The following is a 21089-nucleotide window of genomic DNA, read 5'->3' as shown; positions in this document are numbered from 1 at the left end:
TTAGATTAAATCTTGGCCATTCATCCATTTTTGAAGCCTATTTAAGGGACTGGTTTTCCCTCATTTTGTAAGAAGTTCTTGGATTGTTGTTGAAGCTCTTGCGAAATTTACAGGATTTAATGCAAAGTTAAGACTGTTTCAAGTTTCCTTGTGAGTGCATGGTCTCCTTTTTCATTAATTTGGAATTTTCAGTTATGTTTCTTTCCTTTATATATAGCATTTTCTAAGTAAACATCTGATAGAATCCTCGCTGTTCATACCATTAGGGAATGGCTGACTGTCTTTCCTTCTGCATGGTTAATCTGAACCTTTTCATATGCTTAGTTTTGTTATTGAATGCTCATTGAATGAATGTAAAAGTTTTGATGTTGTATTTGATAGCATGAAAACTTAATTTCCCCTTGAAGATCGCACTGGATTGATGCAAGTATTGTGCTTAAATGGCTGGTAATGCTTAATCTAGTTATTTGGAGGTGTTTGTCTGTTTACTGAAACTGCTATCTTAGTTAAGTAATTTAGATTTTTTGTACCTCTCTCTCTATCCCTCCTTTTTCCCCTTTTTTATCAAGAAGAATCCACATTCCTGCTGAAGACAGTATCAATCCGACTTAAACCATCCGATAAGCGAGACTATTGAAGTTTTAAGGGAACTCATCCAGCAATTGCCTATTTTACCGTAAGTCCCCTTGTGTTTCCAGCAAAAACACATCAAACCACTGAGTAATCCCGCAGTCAAGACCTGACAAACGAAACCTTCAGGTGATCCCCTTTGATCAAACGCAAGAAATAGCATTAGGGATTTCCTTATCTCAAGAGAGGATAGGATACTCAGTGAGTACATTCTATTCTGTGTTGGCCGTATGGAGTTTGCAGCAATGTGACTTTAGACACGTCAACAGGGTGTCTCATTAATATTTTATTTCTAACTTTATAACATAAGATTATAAAGCTACCTTATTATGGCTTTTAATTATTGTTAAAAATAGCCACCATAATGAGGAATTACCCGTTTTAACCATGGGGGATGTCTATTTTTAGCAGAAGGTGACTTAGCCATCAAATAATATTATTTGCTTTAGAATGAAGACGACCAGTTGCCAAATGCAGTGTATAAGGTCCTTCCCTGCCTAGAATATCATCTGCTATCCATTGGATTTGCCTACGGAAATGGATAATAGGCAAATATCAGCATCTGAGTGATCATCTAGGAAAGAGGGGACATTACATATTTTAAAAAATGCATGTATTTTTAATGTTCGATAAAATTTGTTTATTTTTTCATCGAGTTTTCGCTAAGTTTTGAGATTTGAAATTAATCGTATCAGCTAATTAATTGTCCAACCTGAGCTTTAAAATTGTGAGTTATACTCTTGTCATGCTAGTTCCTCTAGTTATCTCCACCTATTATGAATATGTAGTTCTAGTTAAAACAATTTGTCATCGATATCTACCTTTATTTATGAAAAATTTGAAAGGAGTTGAGCTGGTCGTTTCTCCTAAAAGGTGCATCTATTCAGGAAACCTAGACCTTCCTACTTAAGGATCTCATAGGAGGCTGTTAAGCCACGTCACAAATCCTGAGGGGATATGTTGGACACTTACCAAGAATCTTCACCTTCTAAGGGGATTCAAACTTGCGACCCTGCTCTGATACCACTTGAAAAGAGTTGAGGTGGCCGTTTCTCCCAAAAGATGCATCTATTCTAGAAACCGATACCATCCTAGTTAAGGATCTTACAGGAGGGTTTTAAGCCATGTCATGAATCCTGAGGGGATATGCTGGACACTTACCAAAAAGATTCCCTCTGATTTGATGACTGCAAGTTCTGATATTTTTTGGTTTTTCTGAGGTTTTCAATATTTTGATTTTTTTTGTATTTGTTGGGGTTTTTCTGATTTTTTTTGGTGTTTTCTTGATATATGCAAATTATAAATGAAGTACAACAAGTTAAGTTTGATCTGGTACGGATCGGAAAATTGTTGAGATGTCCAACCAGCACATAAAATGTTTGAATTCATGCATAGGGGCTGTTTGTTAAGTTTGATCTGTAACAGCAGGTCTGAAAAACTCCCAAAAATGTCTGGAAATGGCTTCCAAAACCCTACGCCCAGCTAGCTATTTGCTGCGATCGATATGCAAGAGGTATGACAGGCTTGCTATACTACTGGATGATGAATGTATAGGCCCAAACAGCCCAGATTTGCAATCAATTCCTTTGAATCTGCTCTGCAATAAATCTGAAACACTGGTTTCTGCTCAGTGATGAATTCTGTATGAATTCACCCTCCAAACAATGTTGGGTTTTCGTCCAACCCTTGAATCTCTAGGGAGTTTTCGTTCCCAGAAGTTTGATTTGCTTCTCAAACTCTTCCTCAGAGCTCAAACTCAATTTGCGGTTGTAAAAATGAATGCTTGAATGGTGAAATGATGCCTCATGTTGCTTTATTGACTCCCAAACCTAATCGAACTTTTTAGGGTTTCCACTTTATTTAATTGAGTTTATTTTACAAACTTATTTCTCCTCATCAAGATCGAACCCCTTATGACTCCTTTATTAATAAAAATAAGCTGTTTTTAAAACAACTTAATTTAAGCCTTCCTAGGTGTCATGTCGCATGGTGGCCCACGAGTTGGTTACTTTACTAAAATAATATAAAGTATCTTTATTAGATATTTATTTAGAACATTAAAGTCATAACTTCAATATTCCATTTTATTCTTGAAATCATCACCTAGACTCCAAACTGAAAACTGAGTGTTGCGACCAGTCCAAGGGTGATGTCTAAATATAGCAGGGCCATTGCCAATCCCCTCCTAAAAAATAGAACCCTCTTCGTAAAATTTAGGAAACTATCTCAGACCATCCAAAATGATTCTTGAACCATCTCCCAGACAACTCCTAAAAAATAGGGTTCCTCCTAAAAAATAGGAGACTGCATCTACATATCTGGAAAGGTTTGTAAAGCCCCATGCAAGGCTCCACTAACCCCGGTTGGGTCCCCTATCCGTTCTGCTAACCTACGGGAACCTTGATAGTAGGCTAACCCCTGCTGAAAACCGGTTTGCCTAAGGAAGGGGCTTTACAAGTTAGTCTTATTATGTCATGCATTGCCTTGCTTTGTATAAGCATAGGATTATTTTTACTTTGTAACAACAATCACCAATATTGAATTATTCTATTATTCATTCTATTGGTTGTCTTATTTGTCTGTGTTTTTCATTAACTTTGTATAGATCTGTTTGTTGAATGTTTGTTGGTTTGATAGTTCTTGAATCTGTGAAATATTTCATTATTGCTACTGGTCGAAGTTACTGGGTTCAGTGACTGCCTGGCTTGATCCGAGTCCGGTCAGCTCCAGGTTCGAGGTGCCGGTCTGGTTTGCATACGGGTCTGGCAAATTTTTTGGGAGGGGAAATTTTTGCCAGGAGATTTTGTCACGAATCTGTTTCCGAGGGCACTGGAGTGGAGTTAGGTGGAGATCAGACGTTGAAGCGGACTTGGGTGGAGAGGAAAGTAGGGTGGAGTGGAAATATTTTTATAAGACTAAAGTTTTAATCTTTCAAAATATTATATTTAGATATGTTAAATTAATATATTTTAGTATTTATAATATTTATGGTAGTTTTTTTAACAAATTTGCATTCTAATATTTTATAATTTATATATGGTGAATTTATTTTCATACATACATATATAAATATGTATAAACAACTTAGGTACTGGTTCATGTTTTATATTTGCATTCAATTAACGGAGAGTATTTTCCGGTCTTTTGGGGCAAAGTTGCAGTATTGATGCATTTGAGAGCACTATGTTCTGTGGTCTGACTGTTCGTAATTATTAGAATAATTTCTTTTTGTGTTTCATCTGATACATTACAGTAGCCTGAGTTTTATTTTGTGCTTGTTGCGTAATATCTGCACCCTTGTGTTCCTATCTAGTTCGTTCTAGCGTTATTTAATTGCTGAGATTTCATTATTTGAGATGCAAGTGAAGGCTTATTTGCTACTATTCTTGCTAGTTAGACTTGTCTTTACACATGAATGGTTTGTTTTATTTTATGTTGAAATCTTTTAGGTTAACAAAGTTTATTGACAAAGTCTAATATGTCTTATGTTACCTAAATCAGCAACATGACAGTATTCTAGCTTACCAGAAAATAAATGAAAACCTCATAAAGAAATAAAATTTTAAAATATATTTGTAGAATATTTGTCGTACTTTCAGAACAGGATTCATTTCCTGTTTAGGTTCTATTTTGGGTCATCTTACTTAAATGTATAATCATCATTATTTTTATTAAGGTTTTTAAAGCTCTTCATTCTTATATGTTTAGGCTGATTTTCTTTTCCTTCTGTTGATACATTTGCTATTGACCATATCTTTCAAATTTTATTTGTCTTGTAATTCTTATTCAAATTTATGTGAAATATTTTTGAGACCAGAACAACACAGAGGCCTGTGCCACTTGAACACTATCTGTATTATTCAGGGGAACTCCATAAAATTTGTGAGAGAGAAATGTTTCTACCACATGGAGTAAAAGCAGCAAAAGAAGCATATGTGAAAAAGAACAGCAAGGCAGGGTCTGCTCCTGTAAAAGCTACAGGAACAGCGAATCGTGCTGGAGTTCCTCATGGTCGGATTGGGGAGAAAGGAGGTGGCTACCAAGCACAAAAGTTTGTACAATCTCATGTAGCAGGGAATGCATCCGGTGGTGGGACTCAACGTAGATCAGAGACTACTCAGTTGTTCTCACTGGTTAATAAGCTATCGCAAATGAATTTGCTACCTGTATGTTTGTCTGAACATACCTTCTTATATGTTTTTGACTTCCCCTTCGCCGTACTCCATTATATTTGTCTAAATGCAGATACCTTGTTAGCAGTTGTATAATTATGCATTGGTTGAGATAATGCTTCTACTACATGATAGTTATTTTTATAAATATTACTCTGATGCTTATTTTATGTTGTTTCTAATAGAAGGCTAATGACCTGTTATGTTTAGGCTAATGACCTGTTGTCTGTTCTGTAAGCATATAAGTAGCAAGTTTTTAATAGAAGGCTAGTGACCTGTTATGTTTAGGCAGTTGTTTTTTGCTTCTCAAAAAACCGTTGTGACCAGTCAGCGGACAGCTTAAATTCTGTGGATCTTACAAGCGGATCAGAGAAGAGTGAGATACATGTTTTCTGTGAGAAGGCATTCTCACGTTTAAAAGGATCTGATCGGCAACTCCCTCAGGTAAGTGAACTCCTTTTTTTTTTGGATATTTGCAACTTTAGCAATTTTTTTGATGAAATCTTCAACTGGTTTTAAAATATAAGGGATAATTTTCTCAGAAGCTATGCAATTTCTAAAACATTTCTTGGCTGCAATGCTGCATATAGGTCTTAAGATTGAAAGAATTGTTGCGCAGAGGAATTGGTGTGCACCATGCTGGTCTTCTTCCAATTGTAAAGGAAGTTGTTGAGATGCTTTTCTGCCGTGGTGTTATCAAGGTTATTTGCATTTCATTTCATCATTTCCAAACTAATTTCTTGTTATTAACTTATATGTGAATATGTGGTAAAGCCCGATCTCTTCTCATTGTTCACTAAGTGATAATCTTATTTTCTACTGTGCAATGATGTATATTGTTTTGTATTGAGTTTTTATTGTCAATATTTGGTTTGGCTTTCATTCCTCTTGGTAAACTCTTCTAATGAAGCTTTCTATTTATTAATGTCAATTTTTTTTAAATATTTGCCATGCTCAACAAACGGACTTCACCAAGTATGAAGCATCACAAATTGGCAATCGTGTTTCATTTTTGTCTGCTTCTTTGTATGCAAATACCCATTTAATTTTGGAATTCCTCATGGACGGTTTTTGGAAATTAGTTACCTTTTACTTATTTCAGATTTTAATCAGATCAATTCTAATTTAACTCTGTTTAAGCCAACAATTATAGAATTTCTCCTTTGTACCATGATATTTAATAAAAAGAACATGCCAACTGGATAAAATCTTTACAAAACTTATTTGATCAACAATGTAGTGGATTTATGCAAGTAGCCATTTAATCTTGAAATTCCTCATGGATAATTGGAAATTACTTGCCTTCTGTTTATTTCAGATTTTATTGGATTTGATCTAGTTGAACAGTGTTAAAACCAACCATTCTAACATAATTTTGCTTATTTGTATCAAGGCATTTAATGAACAGATCTCATCAACTGGAACATTTTATGAGGAAACTATACTTGATTGACATGGTAGTGGATTTGATGGTGTATCACAGGTCTGCAAGCATATTCTGTGTTATAGAATTTGTAACAGTTGATTAAGGTTATTTCCAGTGGGCATGATGATGGCCTTAGTTCAGACCTCCATGGGCACTGCTGGGCCATCTTTCTTTCAAAATGCATCTGTAATAAAGTGGGCCTTCAAAAGCAATCTTTCCATGCACCCAGGAAATGAGGCTCCCATAAGTTTCTCCCAGGTTGAGGGGCCTATGGTACTGTTATATGTCTATGCTGACTAGGATGAGTTAACTAGTTCTGGGATGATTATATTTTTGAATAGAGACTTCATACATGCATCTTTATAGATATGTAATTTTTGGGTCTTCACCTAGATATGCTTTTTGTTAAGGAATTTAGATCACAGATAGAGAATACAATAGTCTGGTGATATGTAGTGAGGATAGACTTTAATAAGATCACTGCAATGAATATGTTTTACCTCCGATGTGTATATATATATATAACTCTAACTATTAATTTTCTATGATAATATCGACAGCTTGCTGGTTCGTGAAACTGCCACAGTTATTGGTCTCGGTTCACAGCAAGTGTCGATGCCTATAAATAAAAGGATGAAGAGTCATGTCCACGTAGGGGTATGACTTCTACGTGGCTTATGCCACGTAGAGTCATGACCCTACGGGGACATGACCCTTCGTTCAATGTCGTTCTATATTACTTGCTTCAATCTGAATGAAGCTATATCCTTAACACTCCCTCTTAGCGAAAGAGGATTGAATTTCATAATTAAGTTTTAAGGAACAACATTCTAGATATACACATTCATTTGACATGATCAATCACTTAGTAACACTTACTAGTGAAATACTTCATATCTCAGAGAGATATGGATTATCTAATATCCAGCACCCTGGGACAACAACTACTTGAAGTCTTATCAGATTACAACCTTGATTCTAGTGACAATTGTAACATTGTCATTATCACAGGTGAAATAATTTTAGTATCATGATATCCGACACATTCCAAGACAACAAATTAATGTAGTCAATCATGATATGATTGTTATCATAATTTCCGACATATTTCGGAACAATCATTTAATGATATCAATTCAATAACTCATCATAGCAAATTTAGTATCAAGATTTCCGGCACATTCCGGGACAGCAACTTAATGTAGTCAATCTTGATAACAAATCAGGCCATTGTGAAAGTCGTCACCTTACAACAGCGATCCTACACTTAAATCACAGGAAAGATCGTCACCTTCCATGACATAACACATACATGCAATATTGCATTCAAGATATTCATGAATATATCAATTACATATGATTAAGATTAATATCAGAAATTTCCATTATAATTTAGTCATACCAAGTTTACCTCTAAAGTACTCCACTTTCAACTTTGCAAGAGGTTTGGTGAATATGGCGACACTTTGCTTTTCAGTGGTGATGTAGGTCAATTTGATGACAACTCTATCTACCATATCTCTTATCTAATGGTATGCGATTTCTATATGCTTGGATCGATTATGAAAAACTGGATTTACAGAAAGTTTGATGCAGCTTTGATTATCACAGTGAATCACAGTGGGGTTTAGGGGCTTCCCAAATAGTCCAACTAGCAATTTCCTTAACCATACTGCTTCACGTGCTCCCATGGAGGCAGCCATATATTCGGCTTCAGTGGAACTCTGAGCAACTGCTGACTGTTTTCTGCTAAACCGGGATATCATAGCTGATCCAAGACTAAAGCAACACCCCGTTGTACTTTTACGATCAATGGAACTTCCTGCCCAATCGGAATCAGAATACCCTAGGAGTTGGATTTCAACATATTTTATACTTCTGGCCAAGTCCAATAGTGCCACGCAAGTATCTCAGAATATGCTTAGCAGCCATTAGGTGAATCTTCTTAGGTTCGCACATGAAATGACTTAACACATTGGTAGCGTAACAAATATTAGGGCGAGTGTTTACCAGGTACATAAGAGATCCAATAATTTGTCTATAGTATGTAGGATCTGTAGGTTTTGAATCTACTGCTTGACTTTTGAGCTTATGAAGATTTGTTTCCATTGGAATGGATAGAGGCTTACAATCTATCATACCAAATCTGGTCAGGATATCAGTGGTATATTTTCCTTGATTTAGGAAAATATAATTCTCTTTTTGCCATACTTCTAGGCCCACAAAATAGTGCTGTAGACCTAGATCCTTCATATCGAATTCAGCCACAAGATCTTGTTTGCATTTTGCAATGAGGTGATCTTCTCCTATTATCAACAAGTCATCAACATAGAGAACAAGTATTAACATGTCACCATCCAATATTTTTAAGTATATGTTAGAATCTGCTTCATTTTTGGAATATCCTTGTTTGGAGAGATAACTATCTATCCTTCCGTACCATGCTCTGGGAGCTTTGTTAAGGCTGTAGAGAGCTTTTTTTAGTCTACACACATAGAGATTTTTATCACGTGTAGCAAAGCCTTCAGGTTGTTCTATATATACTTCTTCCTCAATAACACCATTAAAAAATGCGGTCTTCACGTCCATTTGGTGTGTCTTCCACCCTTTGGAAGCTGCAATGGCAATGATGGTTCTTACAGAAGTATATTGGGCAACTGGAGAAAATGTGTCTTCGTAATGAATTCTAGCCTTTTGAGAGAACCCCTTGGCAACGAATCTGGCTTTGTGTTTTTCAATATTACCATCTGGTGGATATTTGATTTTGAATAACCACTTTGATGAGACAACTGATTTGTCTTTTGGTCTAGGTACAATGTCCCAGACATCATTTTTTAAGATAGATTGGTATTCCTCAATCATTGCATCTTTCCAAGCTTGATGTGTTAAAGCCTCTTCAATATTTGATGGTTCAGATTTTGTAAGTTCGGTCATGAGGGCAACATAGCATGATTGACTTCTTGTTTTCTTATTCTCTTTGAAGATTTCATCAGGTTCCACATTATTTTCTTTAATCATCTTTCTTGCCCATAGTGGTCTTTTCTTGTTGTTAGGATTTTCAGCATTCTCGAAATTAGGTGATTGAAGTTCATGATTTTCTATGCTATTCTCCCTATGATTTTCAATTGTAGGATTTTCATCTGATTCTGCGGTTAGATCATCTTCTGCACTTAGAGATAGTTTATAAGCGGCATCTTCTTCAAATTTTACATCTCTACTGATTTCAATGGATCTTTGTCCTGGAATATAGACTCTGTATCCTTTAGTGGTTTCACTGTAGCCAACAAATATGCCTTTCTTTCCAGAGGGTTCTAGTTTGGTTCTCTTTTCTTTAGGAACGTGAATATACACGTGGCAACCAAAGATTCTTAGATGGCTTAAATTTGGTTTATTTCCTGTAAAGGCTTCTTTAGGTGTTATATTCTGTAGGATTGAATGAGGGCATCTGTTTTGAATGTACACAGCTGTAATTGAGGCTTCAGCCCAAAATGAGATGTGTAGATTTTGATCATGCATCATGGCTTTAGCAGCTTCGATGATGGTTCTGTTTTTTCTTTCTGCACTCCATTTTGTTGAGGATTATAAAGTATAGTACACTCCCTCTTAATCCCAACAGAAATGCAGAATTCTTTAAAATTTTCAGAGATATATTCACCCCCATTAGCTGATCTTAGAGTCTTTATTTTCTTCCCAGTTTGATTTTCCACGAGGGCCTTAATTCTTTAAATTTCAATAACACTTCATTTGATTCGTTGAGTTTTATGAAATAGATCCAAGTTTTCCTAGAGTAATCATCAACAAATATCACGTAATACAATAATTCCCCTAGTGATGGTAATGACATTGGACCACACAAATTAGTGTGGACAAGTTCTAGTACAACTTTTGATTTGTGTTCACTTGGGGGAAAGGACCCTTTTGAGTTCTTTCCTAGAGCACATCCTTTACAAGTTCCAACATGATCAGATTTTAGATTGGGTAATCGTGTGGTAATTTCTCCTATAGAAGGTAGTGCACTAAATCGAAGATGTCCTAATCGTCTATGCCAAATTTCATTAGAGTTTGATAGTTCATGATTTAGTGCTTGTTTTTGAGTATTACATAATTTGTATAAACTACCATCTCTAGTTCCTATATGAATAACATTCTTTATGTTAGAGTTTTTAGGCCAGAGTAGAACTTTATCTTCATGGAAGGTGACACGATATCCTTGATCAGCTAGTCTTGAAATAGAGCCAAATTCCTTTTGATACCTGGTACAAAGAGAACATCTTTCAATTGTAATGTAACTCCTGTTCTTAATTGAATTTAGTAGGTCCCAATTCCTTTCACTGGATAGGTAGAATTGTCTCCTATTGTAACTTCTTCAGTTGAGTGGCCTTCAAAGGTTTCGAATTGATCTCTAAAACCAGTTATGTGTCGAGATGCTCCACTGTCGATTATCCACAAATGTTTGTTTGAGTTTAGTTCGCTTGATAAGGCTAAGAAAAATAGAGGATTCTCTACTTCCTTGACTTTAGCTATGGTTGCTTCAACTTTCTTTCTTTTTGGGCAGAACCTGTGAGTGTGTCCAAAATTATCACACTTGTAGCATTGAATCTTGGAGAAGTCTTTACTTTTGTGATTATTTCCTCTCGTCCGTTTGAACTTCCTTTTCTTCCCTTTGTTGCTTGTGTTAGCATGTAGTGCTTGAATTTCTCCCCGTTTCTTTGGACCGAATCCTCTTGTGATTAGTCGAGATTCTTCTTGAGTACAATCATTCTTGAGTTGATCGAATTTTGGTAGTGTTGGATGAGCACTAATGCCTTGAATAAAGGATTCCCAATTGGATGGGAATCCCTTAAGTGCTATTAGATATAACTCCATATCATCTATATTATTCCCAATAGTTGACAATTGGTCTTTTAATTCTGAAATCCTCATGAAATAGGATGTGATTGTTTCTCTTTTGTTCATGTAGATATGCATTAATTGTTGTTTTAAAGTGAGCAATGTGCTTGCATTATTTATTTGATATGAGTTTTGAATGGTCTTGAACATATCATAAGCTCTAGTTAGTTTTCAGATGGTTGGGAGAATGTGATCTTTAACAACATCAATTATGATTTTCTTAGCCTTGTTGTTGTGTCTTTTCCAGGTTGTTTTCTTTGGCTCGTCTTCGGGCATCTTAGTATCTTCTTGTATGTATGCATCTTGTTCGAGTTCTTGAAGAATTGTTGTTATTCGAATTCTCCATGAGACGAAGTTGGATGTGCCTTCAAGTCTATCCTCCACTCTAACACTGTTCACCATGATTGAATTTTCCTTTGATTCTGAGTGTAAGTCTGAATTTTGTTTTAGAAAAGAGGTGTCACTATATTATTATTTCTCTACCAACGTGGCTTTGATACCATGTTAAGGAATTTAGATCAGAGATAGAGAATACAATAGTCTGGTAATATGTAGTGAGGATAGACTTTAATAAGATCACTGCAATGAATATGTTTTACCTCCGATGTGTATATATATATATATATATATAACTCTAACTATTAATTTTCTATGATAATATCGACAGCTTGCTGGTTAGTTAAACTTCTACAGTTATTGTTATCGGTTCACAGCAAGTGTCGACGCCTATAAATAAAAGGATGAAGAGTCATGTCCACGTAGGGGCATGACTTCTACGTGGCTTATGCCACGTAGAGTCATGACCCTTCGTTCAATGTCGTTATATATTACTTGCTTCAATCCGAATGAAGCTATATCCTTAACACTTTTGACAGGAGTTTGGTGTGTTGAGGGACATCTCAGCTTAATAGTTTTGATATTTGTATACCAATTAATTTAGCACTGCCGTTTTGCTAGAAGCAGATATTGCTATGTCAAAAGGTAGGGGAGGGATATTGTAGACCCTTCACAATAGACTTTAATAATATCATAGCTTGGTCTACAAGTAGATATGTAGACAAAAGGTTTCTACCAAGATCGTTCAAGCAATAAACAGCACGTAGAAGGCACGTTTTAAATATTTATGATCTGCATATTGCCAGAGAAGTTTAAAGTTATGGCCTACTCTACTATATCGTTTCCAACATTCTGAAAGATTCCATCTTGGTGTTAAACCAGTAATAGAATTCCCAAATTTTTAAATCATTTTCTATATCAAAAACCTGTAGGGGAGAGGGACCAATAGGTGATAGGGGTACCAATACATGCTATTGTAAATGGACAAAATGAGACCAATAGTGGTGCCTTAAAAATGTCATGTCAATGCTTATCCGCAAAAAAGTACCTTTAAAATTCAAATAATAACCGATGATGTGATCTCACATCAGCATACAAGTAAACATGACTTAGTGCACACCTATGGGTCTTATGAGAATTTGGGACCATTTTGGATACCTTCACAAAAATGCATGCTAATGTGGCATCATATTTGATCATGTGGACTTGAAATTCTGTTTTTAAGTAGGGGACTTGACAAGTAAGCTGCTGTGTAAAATTGTGAAAAGTTTGAAATGTCCACATGATTTTGAGAAGCGTGAAGTTAGGGTGCACATGTATAGGGCCCTCTCCCTTAATTTGTGATGGTACAATTTGTTTTTTTTTCTATTTAAAGCGATGAACACTTTTGACCCGGAGCTATAAACTGGTGAGGTCAGAAATGACGGACCTCATCCCCATTTAAACTGATGCAAGATAGCAACTCCTCTCCGCTCTATAAATTGAACACTCAAAAACAGACAACATAAAACAGAGACTCATTGGTAGTAACATTCAGATTGAAACCAAGGAACAAAAAAGTTTGTATTCACATCAAATCTGCATTTTTATTATTTATATAGATGGCATTTCATGGCCGTTCTCTCTCTTTCTCTACTGTGACAGATACCTCTACTGGCGTTTTCCTGCAACCCACAATGTTCCATATTCTGAAGGCCAAAACCAGCCTATTTAATGGCACAACTTCGATTCTCCAATGCCCCTACTTTTTTCTTGGGATTCTTCCATGTTTTCTTCTATCTACAGCCATACGTTTTATTCACCACTTTGTGCAGGCTTTGTTTCTTTTTCCCCTCAATTGATGCCCACTCCATCTCACCTGGCTGATACTTCATTATATAATCTTCTTCCTCTATTGATTCAGGTTCCTCTTCCATTATTGGTGCATTCTGCCGTATGTCTTTTCAATTTTCATACCATTCAATCATACCTGTAATTAGCATTTATAAGTTGCTTCCAGCAAGTAACCTTGTTCATTTTTCCGCATATCTTCGTTGAAACAACATTTTCTTTTACGCATTCGGTCAAATAGTTCATTCCCTTGCCCATGCGTCCACAAATTGCATACGTGTCTACGATGGCAGTTGCAATTACAGCAACTGACAAAATTTTCTTTATGGTTCGATGGTTGTCCAAACTCTATTTTGCTCTGTTATCCCTAATTTGGACATGTGGAAAAATTGTGGTAACCTCACAAATTTTTGGTCTGTTTGTGGTTTATTTGCTCTATGCATGCATTTTGGGATAACTTTGTTATCTCGTGCATGATTACTGTTTTGCAATTCCTAGTTAATCTTCCTTTTTTCAGTTTAGGTGTCATTCGGGCCTATAAACTTGATTTACACCATTTTGGATTCTAGGTGCAATTCGGGTTTATAGACCTTATTTACACCTCCCTTTATGCCTTACCTTTTCGCACTAGGTGTAAATTGGGTTTGTAAATAAAAAATGCACCTTGTCATTGCTAAGTGTAAATTGAGTTTACAAATTGGATTTGCACTTATTAATGACACTTGAGCGATACTAATGCCCCTTGTTCTGATTCAATTAGGAATCGTTTTGCCTTGTTTTTAATCATTTGGGCTTATCATTTGGACTCTAAGTCGACTTTGTGGAGCGTTTTTTCTCTCCGAATTTGTAGGGTTCCTTCGTTGGTAAGATCATTTTCTTTTTTATATTCCACGATTTGCTCTTCCCATGATAAATCTTTTCCATTTTTGGTTCGTTCTGGATTGAAACCCTACTTGTTTTTCTTTGTGATGGTTTTTGGCTTTTATATGAGGCAAATGCATATCCTCTTTTCGTTTTTGAGTGACTGGTGGTATTTGGATTTGAGAACTCGAATCACACCTGTGTTTGGTGAAATTTGGGTTCATCAAACCTTAATACCCTTTCGCCTTTCGTTTCGTTTCATGACACTATGATTAATGACTTAGCACACCCATGATTGGTGCTGTTCGGGTCTACAGGCCTGAACAACACCATATACATGTTATCCGCAATTTGGACATGTGGAAAAACTGTGGTACCCCACAAATTTATGGTCCATTTGTGGTTTATTTGCTTTATGCACACATTCCGAGATACCATTATCTCGTGCGTGATTACCATTTTGCAATTTCAAGTTAATCTTCTATTTTTGAGTTTAGGTGTCAATCAGGCCTATAAATCTGGTTTACACCATTTTAGACTCTAGGTACAAATCGGGTTCATGGACTCGATTTACACCTCCCTTTATGCCTTACCTTTTTGCACTATGTGCAAATCGGCTTTGTAAACCTGAAATGCACCTTGTCATTGATAAGTCCAAATTGGGTTTACAAACCCGACTTGCACCTATTAATGACACTTGAGTGATATTAATGCCTCTTGCGCTAATTCAATGAGGAATCGTTTTATGTTAGCCCGAAAGAGTATCAGAGTTGGCTTGGACCATGGGTTTGCTCCCCATTGGTCTCGGGTTCGACTTTCAAGCTTGGAATCAACCGATGGATCTGCCTTACGTGCGGCTTAGTACATCTCCAAGGACTAGTCTCGCCTAAACTCGCCCCATAATGGGAAACCTGTGTCGTTGGGTTGAGTCGTGGGGATAGCTTGGACTAACCAAAAAAAAAAAGGAATCGTTTTATCTTGTTTTTAATCTTTTGGGGTTATCATTTGGACTCTAAGGCGACTTCGTGGACCGTGTTTTCTCTCCGAATTCGCAGGATTCGTTCGCTGGTAAGATCATTTTCTTTTTTATCTTCCATGATTTGCTCTTCTGATGATAAATCTTTTCCATTTTTGGTTCATTTGGTATTGAAACCCTACTTGTTTTTCTTTCTGATGGTTCTCAAGTTTTATATGAGCCAAATGCATATCCTCTTCTTGTTTTTCAGTGACTGGTGGTATTCGGATTTGAGAACCCGAATCACACCAATGTTTGTTGGAATTCGGGTTCATGAAACCCGAATACCCTTTTGCCTTTCTTTTCGTTTCATGACACTATGATTAATGACCTAGCACACCATGATTGGTGCTGTTTGGGTCTACAGGCCCGGACAACAATATATACATGGTGTTGCTCGGGTCTGTAAATCCGAGCAGCACCCTCAATCCCCTATTCAAAGCAAAGGTGGGGTTCGAGTTTGTAAACCTAAACCACTCTAGCATTTGGTGGTGTTTGGGTTTACAAACCTGCACCTCACCTTCTTTTAGCCATTGCTTGTTGTAGGTCGGACTTATAAGCTCGCCCTACACCATAGATCCAACCTTTGGTGTAAGGTGGACTTATAGGTTTTGCCCTACACTACTTCAGTCCTTGCACTTTGTTTGTTATTCCCTTGGTGTATAGTGTACCCATAAGTCCGACCTACACCAATTTCACCTTATGCATTCAATAAGTGTGGTTCGGACCTATGGGTCCAACCTTAACCTATTACAAGTTTTACCCTAGGTGCAGTTCGGGTCCATAGGCCTGAACTACACCTAGCCTTATTTCCAAAGTGTATTTCGAGTCTACAAACTAGAACTACGCCTTTGAGCCACACTTAGCCATAAGTGTGATTCGGGCCTACGAACCCGAATTACACCAAATGCACACACATGTAAATACGGTTCATAGGTTCGATTTACACTTGTTCTACCATGATGCAATGAGGGTTTTTATAACCTCGATGATACCAAATGCAACTAATTCATGGGCTTGTTCAGTTCAAGATGATCAAGATAGTCGAGGTTTGCTCTTCTCAAGTATTGATGATTCTTCTATGCTATAGTGTCATTCCTGTAGAAATGACAGTACTATCTCCAGGCAAGAAGGCCATGAAGTTCAAGAAGCAAGATCCGCATCCGGTCTTCCCTCCTTCGTCAGTGTCTATGGATATTGATCATATAAGGGACACTGAAATAGGACATTTGGAGCTTGCACAGTTTCTCAAGTGAATTGAGTAGCCACCTTCATACTATAAGATGGAACATACCATCAATAGTGGTATTCATCTAGTTTCAGCAATTCGCATGTCTACTGAGGATCGTGAATTTGTCATGGTATTTGCAAATCATTTTGATCCAGTTTGCAGGAGCGTGAAGGACACAAGTGGCAAAAAGTTAATCAGACTTATGAAGACTTCTTTGACACTATCTTCAAGTGTCCAAACATTGAAAAGTATTCTGATATCACATCAGCACAAGCTTATTATGGAAAGAATTCAGATAAGTGTAGGAAGAATATGAATGACAATTGGCTGAAGACCACAATGCCTACAATTGCTAGGTGGCCAAAAACCTTTCCTAGAAGTGATCTTATTGAAGAGGTCAATGAATTGGTTACTCTCTTATGTAGGGTGAAAGGGCTTCCTACTTCAAACACCTATTATGAATGGATGTATTAGTACATCCATGTCATTAGACAAAATATGGAAGAGATATTTTGGGGGAAGCAAATAAGTGATGCCATATGTGAGCAACTCACCAAAGTACCAACTATCCTGAAGTTTTACGTGACATCCTATTTGGTGTACTCAACAACTTGTATGAGGCATTTCTCAGGTTTGTCTACTTTAAGAGACATGAGGCATGTTGTTGTGTATGAGTACTATTCCCAGTTGGTATTGAAGAATAGTTTCATACATTTTCGAATAGTGAATGATGCATTCTTTGGTTATCACATGTGTATGCTAAACAAAGATTTATATAGAAAAAGAGTATTTGATCATGCATGGGAAGTAGTGAACGAATACGGATTTATGTTCCTACAATTCCCTACCTTCACCTATCTTAGGGTGGGATGTTCTAATGGTGAACCTTTTATGCTCCCAAGGTATCCATTAGATAAAATTGTCTTGATGGAATTGGCTCGTTAAATGGTGGTAGTACATGAGGCACAATTCGGTTCACACAAGACAGGTTTGAAGTTCTCATTAAGTATTGGCCAGTATTCCATTAATTCTATCTTCAAGGTAAGAGCAATGGAAGAAGAGATGAGAGTAACTATGTGGTTCTTCAAGGCAAGAAGGGACTTTGATTACAAAGGAATGTGAAACAAATGAAAGAAAGCATATGTTCATGTGCACTGCATTGAAGACATCTGGAGTGATTGCAGGACAAAGCATGATCTTAGGAAGCTTGATTACTGTCGGCTCATAGCGGACCAAATTTGAGAATTTGACCTGTCAGATATCCTAGATGATCTTGAGGAGGATGGTAATGTTTTAAACCTTACCTATGTAGAAAAGAAAGTTTCATCAACACCCTTGCCACTCATTCAATGGTCACAAAAAGAGTCAACTTCCATTAGATATAGATTACAGAGTATTCTTGCGAATAGTAATGTTTTGCTTTCGAGCAAAGGAATTTAGTTGAAGCCTTTCTCTATTGGTTCTGATGATGATACAGCTGGACCTATTGGTAGGTGATTAGAGATTAGGAGGCTCCAAATTTGAAATTCACAGATGGGGCTAGCAAAGGAAATACCCAAGGAGAACCATCCACTTCAAATGTTCAAGAGACAAAAGAGTCTGAGGTACAAGATGAGCATTTGTATGATGAACATCCTGATCTAGAGCCTATTGATGTAGACCAATTTGAAGGTAAGGAAGAGGATAATAAAGAGTAGGATGATGAATATGATGAAGGTCTACCACAATCTTCCAAGACTTCTCAGTCAGATAAGTCTCATGAGTCCCACCGTAGGTATCTTTTTCTTCTTCCGCCACGGTTCATTCTCCTGTTTCTATCATTGAATCAGAACCTTTTGGATCTTCTCTCAGTTGTGTCACCCCTAGCAACAATTTTTCATGTTTCTTCCACTAGTGATAGTGAGTCTACGTTAGATACCCTGCATGATAATATTGAGAATGTTTTCTCTACTTTCCCAAATTTATTTGAAGTGTCGGCCACTGTGTTAGAGGATTTTGATAAATTCATGACAAAGACTGGTCCTAGACCTAATGGGTCATCTCTCGAAAATCCTCCCATCATTGTTATTACAACATCACTGATTGTGACTATTACTCCTTAGGAACAAACAAATCCGTCTCAAGCTTTAGTCACAATTGTTGATGATGATTCTTCCTTGCCACCATGGTTGTTCTCGTATGCTCCCAAGAGGAAGAAAGAAGTTGTTTCTCCAAATGATTTTGATTTCATTCAGCTCATCTCCACTAAGCCTAAGACTACCAAGAAAGCCAAGACCTTGTCAAGGGTAAAGTTAGATAAAGCTAAAAACAATTATGTAGAGATTGCCATCCCTCCCCTTGATAAAGACATTGATCAAATTCAAGACTCAGACTATATTGTCAATAGGGGTGATCTGGGCAAACAAACGCATGATTTTGCTAAAGGAGATTTTCAGGCAGCTTTGGATGCCCTTGTTTCTAGATATGATGAGGACAAGATTAAGAGGGATAAGCTTAAGGCACAGGTTAAACAACTCACTACTGTGTTGATCAAGGTGACTAAGTCTTTTGAAGCAATTGAACCAGTGACTTCATCACTGGATGAATAGGTTATGAAGAGAGCCGAGCAAGCAGCTTGATAGAGCAGAGCAATGGGAGAATGGATGGATAAAATGCTTGGTCATGTTATGCGGCTCTTAAGCCTAGCTGTCACAATAGTCAACAATCTTGATATTGCAAAAACTGAGGTGGATGACACCATAGAACTCTTCTTCCAAGAGTTGGAAACCAGGAGAAAGATTTTGATGCATGGTTGAAATTTGAAAATTTTGATTTAGATGATCTTGTGCAAAATAGTGTCATTCCTTCTTGGGATATGTATGTTGAGCAGCGAGAGACATTAGAGCATCGAATGAATTCTCTAGAGCGGCTTATCAAGGACATGAGAAAAGCTCAAAAGGAATGCATAGATAAAAATAAAAAGATTGTTGATAAGATATAAAAAATTCCTTGTACGTTGCTTGATGAAAATCAGAAGGCTCTAAATGTTGATATTGTCATAAAAAAGATTAGTTAATTGCTAATTGATGAAATTCAGAGAGAGCACTTCTGTTTGTCCTCTATTGACAAATTGGTTGATCTATAGTTTGTTCTGGATTTTTTGGATTCTCTTTTAAAGAAACATAAGAAATGCTATGTTGATAATGATATTCATTTTTATGCTTTTCCAGTGGCATTTTGTAATTCTAAGTGACACCTTAAGTGTCATTTCATATATGCCCTAGTACACATGTAGGGCTGCACGTATCCTAAGTCAAATAGGTCTCTACTTTTGACTTGGTCACAATTAGTTGTAACTTCTATATTTGTGCATCATCCCTCTTCTATATGTATGAGGGATCTCATCGAAATAAAGATTTTTTTCCATCTTTTTGCGAAATACGCCGAAACTTTGCAGAATTGAAAAACTATCTAAGACTTTGAGCTTGTAGTGTATTCAAGAAAGTTTAATCAAAGAAGAAAAGAAGTTGCATCCAATCTTTGTCTTCGAAATGCTTTATTGTGTGAGGGAATGTTCTTATGTCATTCTCTTCTACTTTCTTTGAGGTTAAATCTTGCATCCTGAATAGGAGCTAGAAGAGGTAAAGTAAAATATTGTAAACTTTGTTTTATGATATCTAACTGAAAATGTTTGTATTAAGTGGATAATAAGGTGAAGTCTTTGTACTTTGTTGAGTTATCTTGTTAGAGTAGATAGTTTTATGATATACTTGGATGACTTTGTGCTTACAATATATCAATATTTGGGTTAAATCGGTTGATAGGACTTAAGTATCTAAAGGAAACTTTGAGTTCTTTTGTATACAAAAAATTTGTCCCTGAAGTCATTTTCAGAAAAGGAAGCAATGGAAGGCTTTGTACTTTCACAAACACTTTGCTTCCAATTAGCATATATTTTTAAATTACTGCAAGTTAGAATTGTTTTATGAAAAAAAAAAAAAGAGAAATCTGTTCTAAATTGAGAATTAGATAAACACTTGTTCTGAAAATAAAAGAACTAAGTTATTATACCATCTTGGATTAGTGTAAAGTTAGCTGGTAGATTAAGAATAAATACAAATTGCAATTGAAATGGGGAAGCTTCCCTTATAACTAGGAGAGATTATACCTTGCCTTCTGAGAGGTATTATCTCATGTACTGTCATGAAACTTAAATTTTGTAAACCCTCCCTAGTTTACAAATTTTTTACCCAACAGGCTTTACGCTTGTCGATTTGCATTTACTTGAAAGTTTAAAGCCTTTCAAATAACAAGATTTTAGGCAGTATAATAGAGGCAGTAAAAATCTAACATAAGAAAACACGACGCATCCTTTTATTTTGCAATCAAATACATCACTTAATAGGAGTTTAATCTCCTACATTATAGGAACCACTCCCTAATTATGAGTTGTTCTAACAATTCACACACCTATAATATATCAAATAATTAATAATATATATTATCATATAACATTCTAATAGACCACACTAACTATTATATCCAAACAATAATATTTAGTTGTTTGTGAACAGCTTTATAGCTAACCTAAAATACCTATGTGAACATGAGGAGAAAGTACATCACAATACTTGATGACCACTTTCAATAGCTCACCAAAAATATAAGGTAAGAGTAGGGACATACATGTCTACTCATGTCAAGCAATAGTGGAACTAG

The 21089-nt window shown here is 36.3% G+C and overlaps 1 protein-coding gene across 2 annotated transcripts in view; it reads left to right on the top strand.

The window, feature by feature from the left end:
• LOC131061434 (DExH-box ATP-dependent RNA helicase DExH11) overlaps positions 1-21089 on the top strand; it is a 334783-nt gene that overhangs the window by 149163 nt on the left and 164531 nt on the right. For both annotated transcript variants that reach the window (XM_057995124.2, XM_057995123.2), the window contains exons 12-14: positions 4448-4796; positions 5091-5246; positions 5393-5503. In XM_057995124.2, the coding sequence (XP_057851107.1) occupies positions 4448-4796; positions 5091-5246; positions 5393-5503 (616 nt within the window). The remainder of the gene's footprint in view (positions 1-4447; positions 4797-5090; positions 5247-5392; positions 5504-21089) is intronic.

This window comes from Cryptomeria japonica, chromosome 8 (genome assembly GCF_030272615.1).
Source record: "Cryptomeria japonica chromosome 8, Sugi_1.0, whole genome shotgun sequence".
NCBI lineage: Eukaryota > Viridiplantae > Streptophyta > Pinopsida > Cupressales > Cupressaceae > Cryptomeria > Cryptomeria japonica.
The sequence above is the reverse complement of the archived record's forward strand: the minus strand, read 5'-3'. Positions and strand labels throughout refer to the sequence as shown.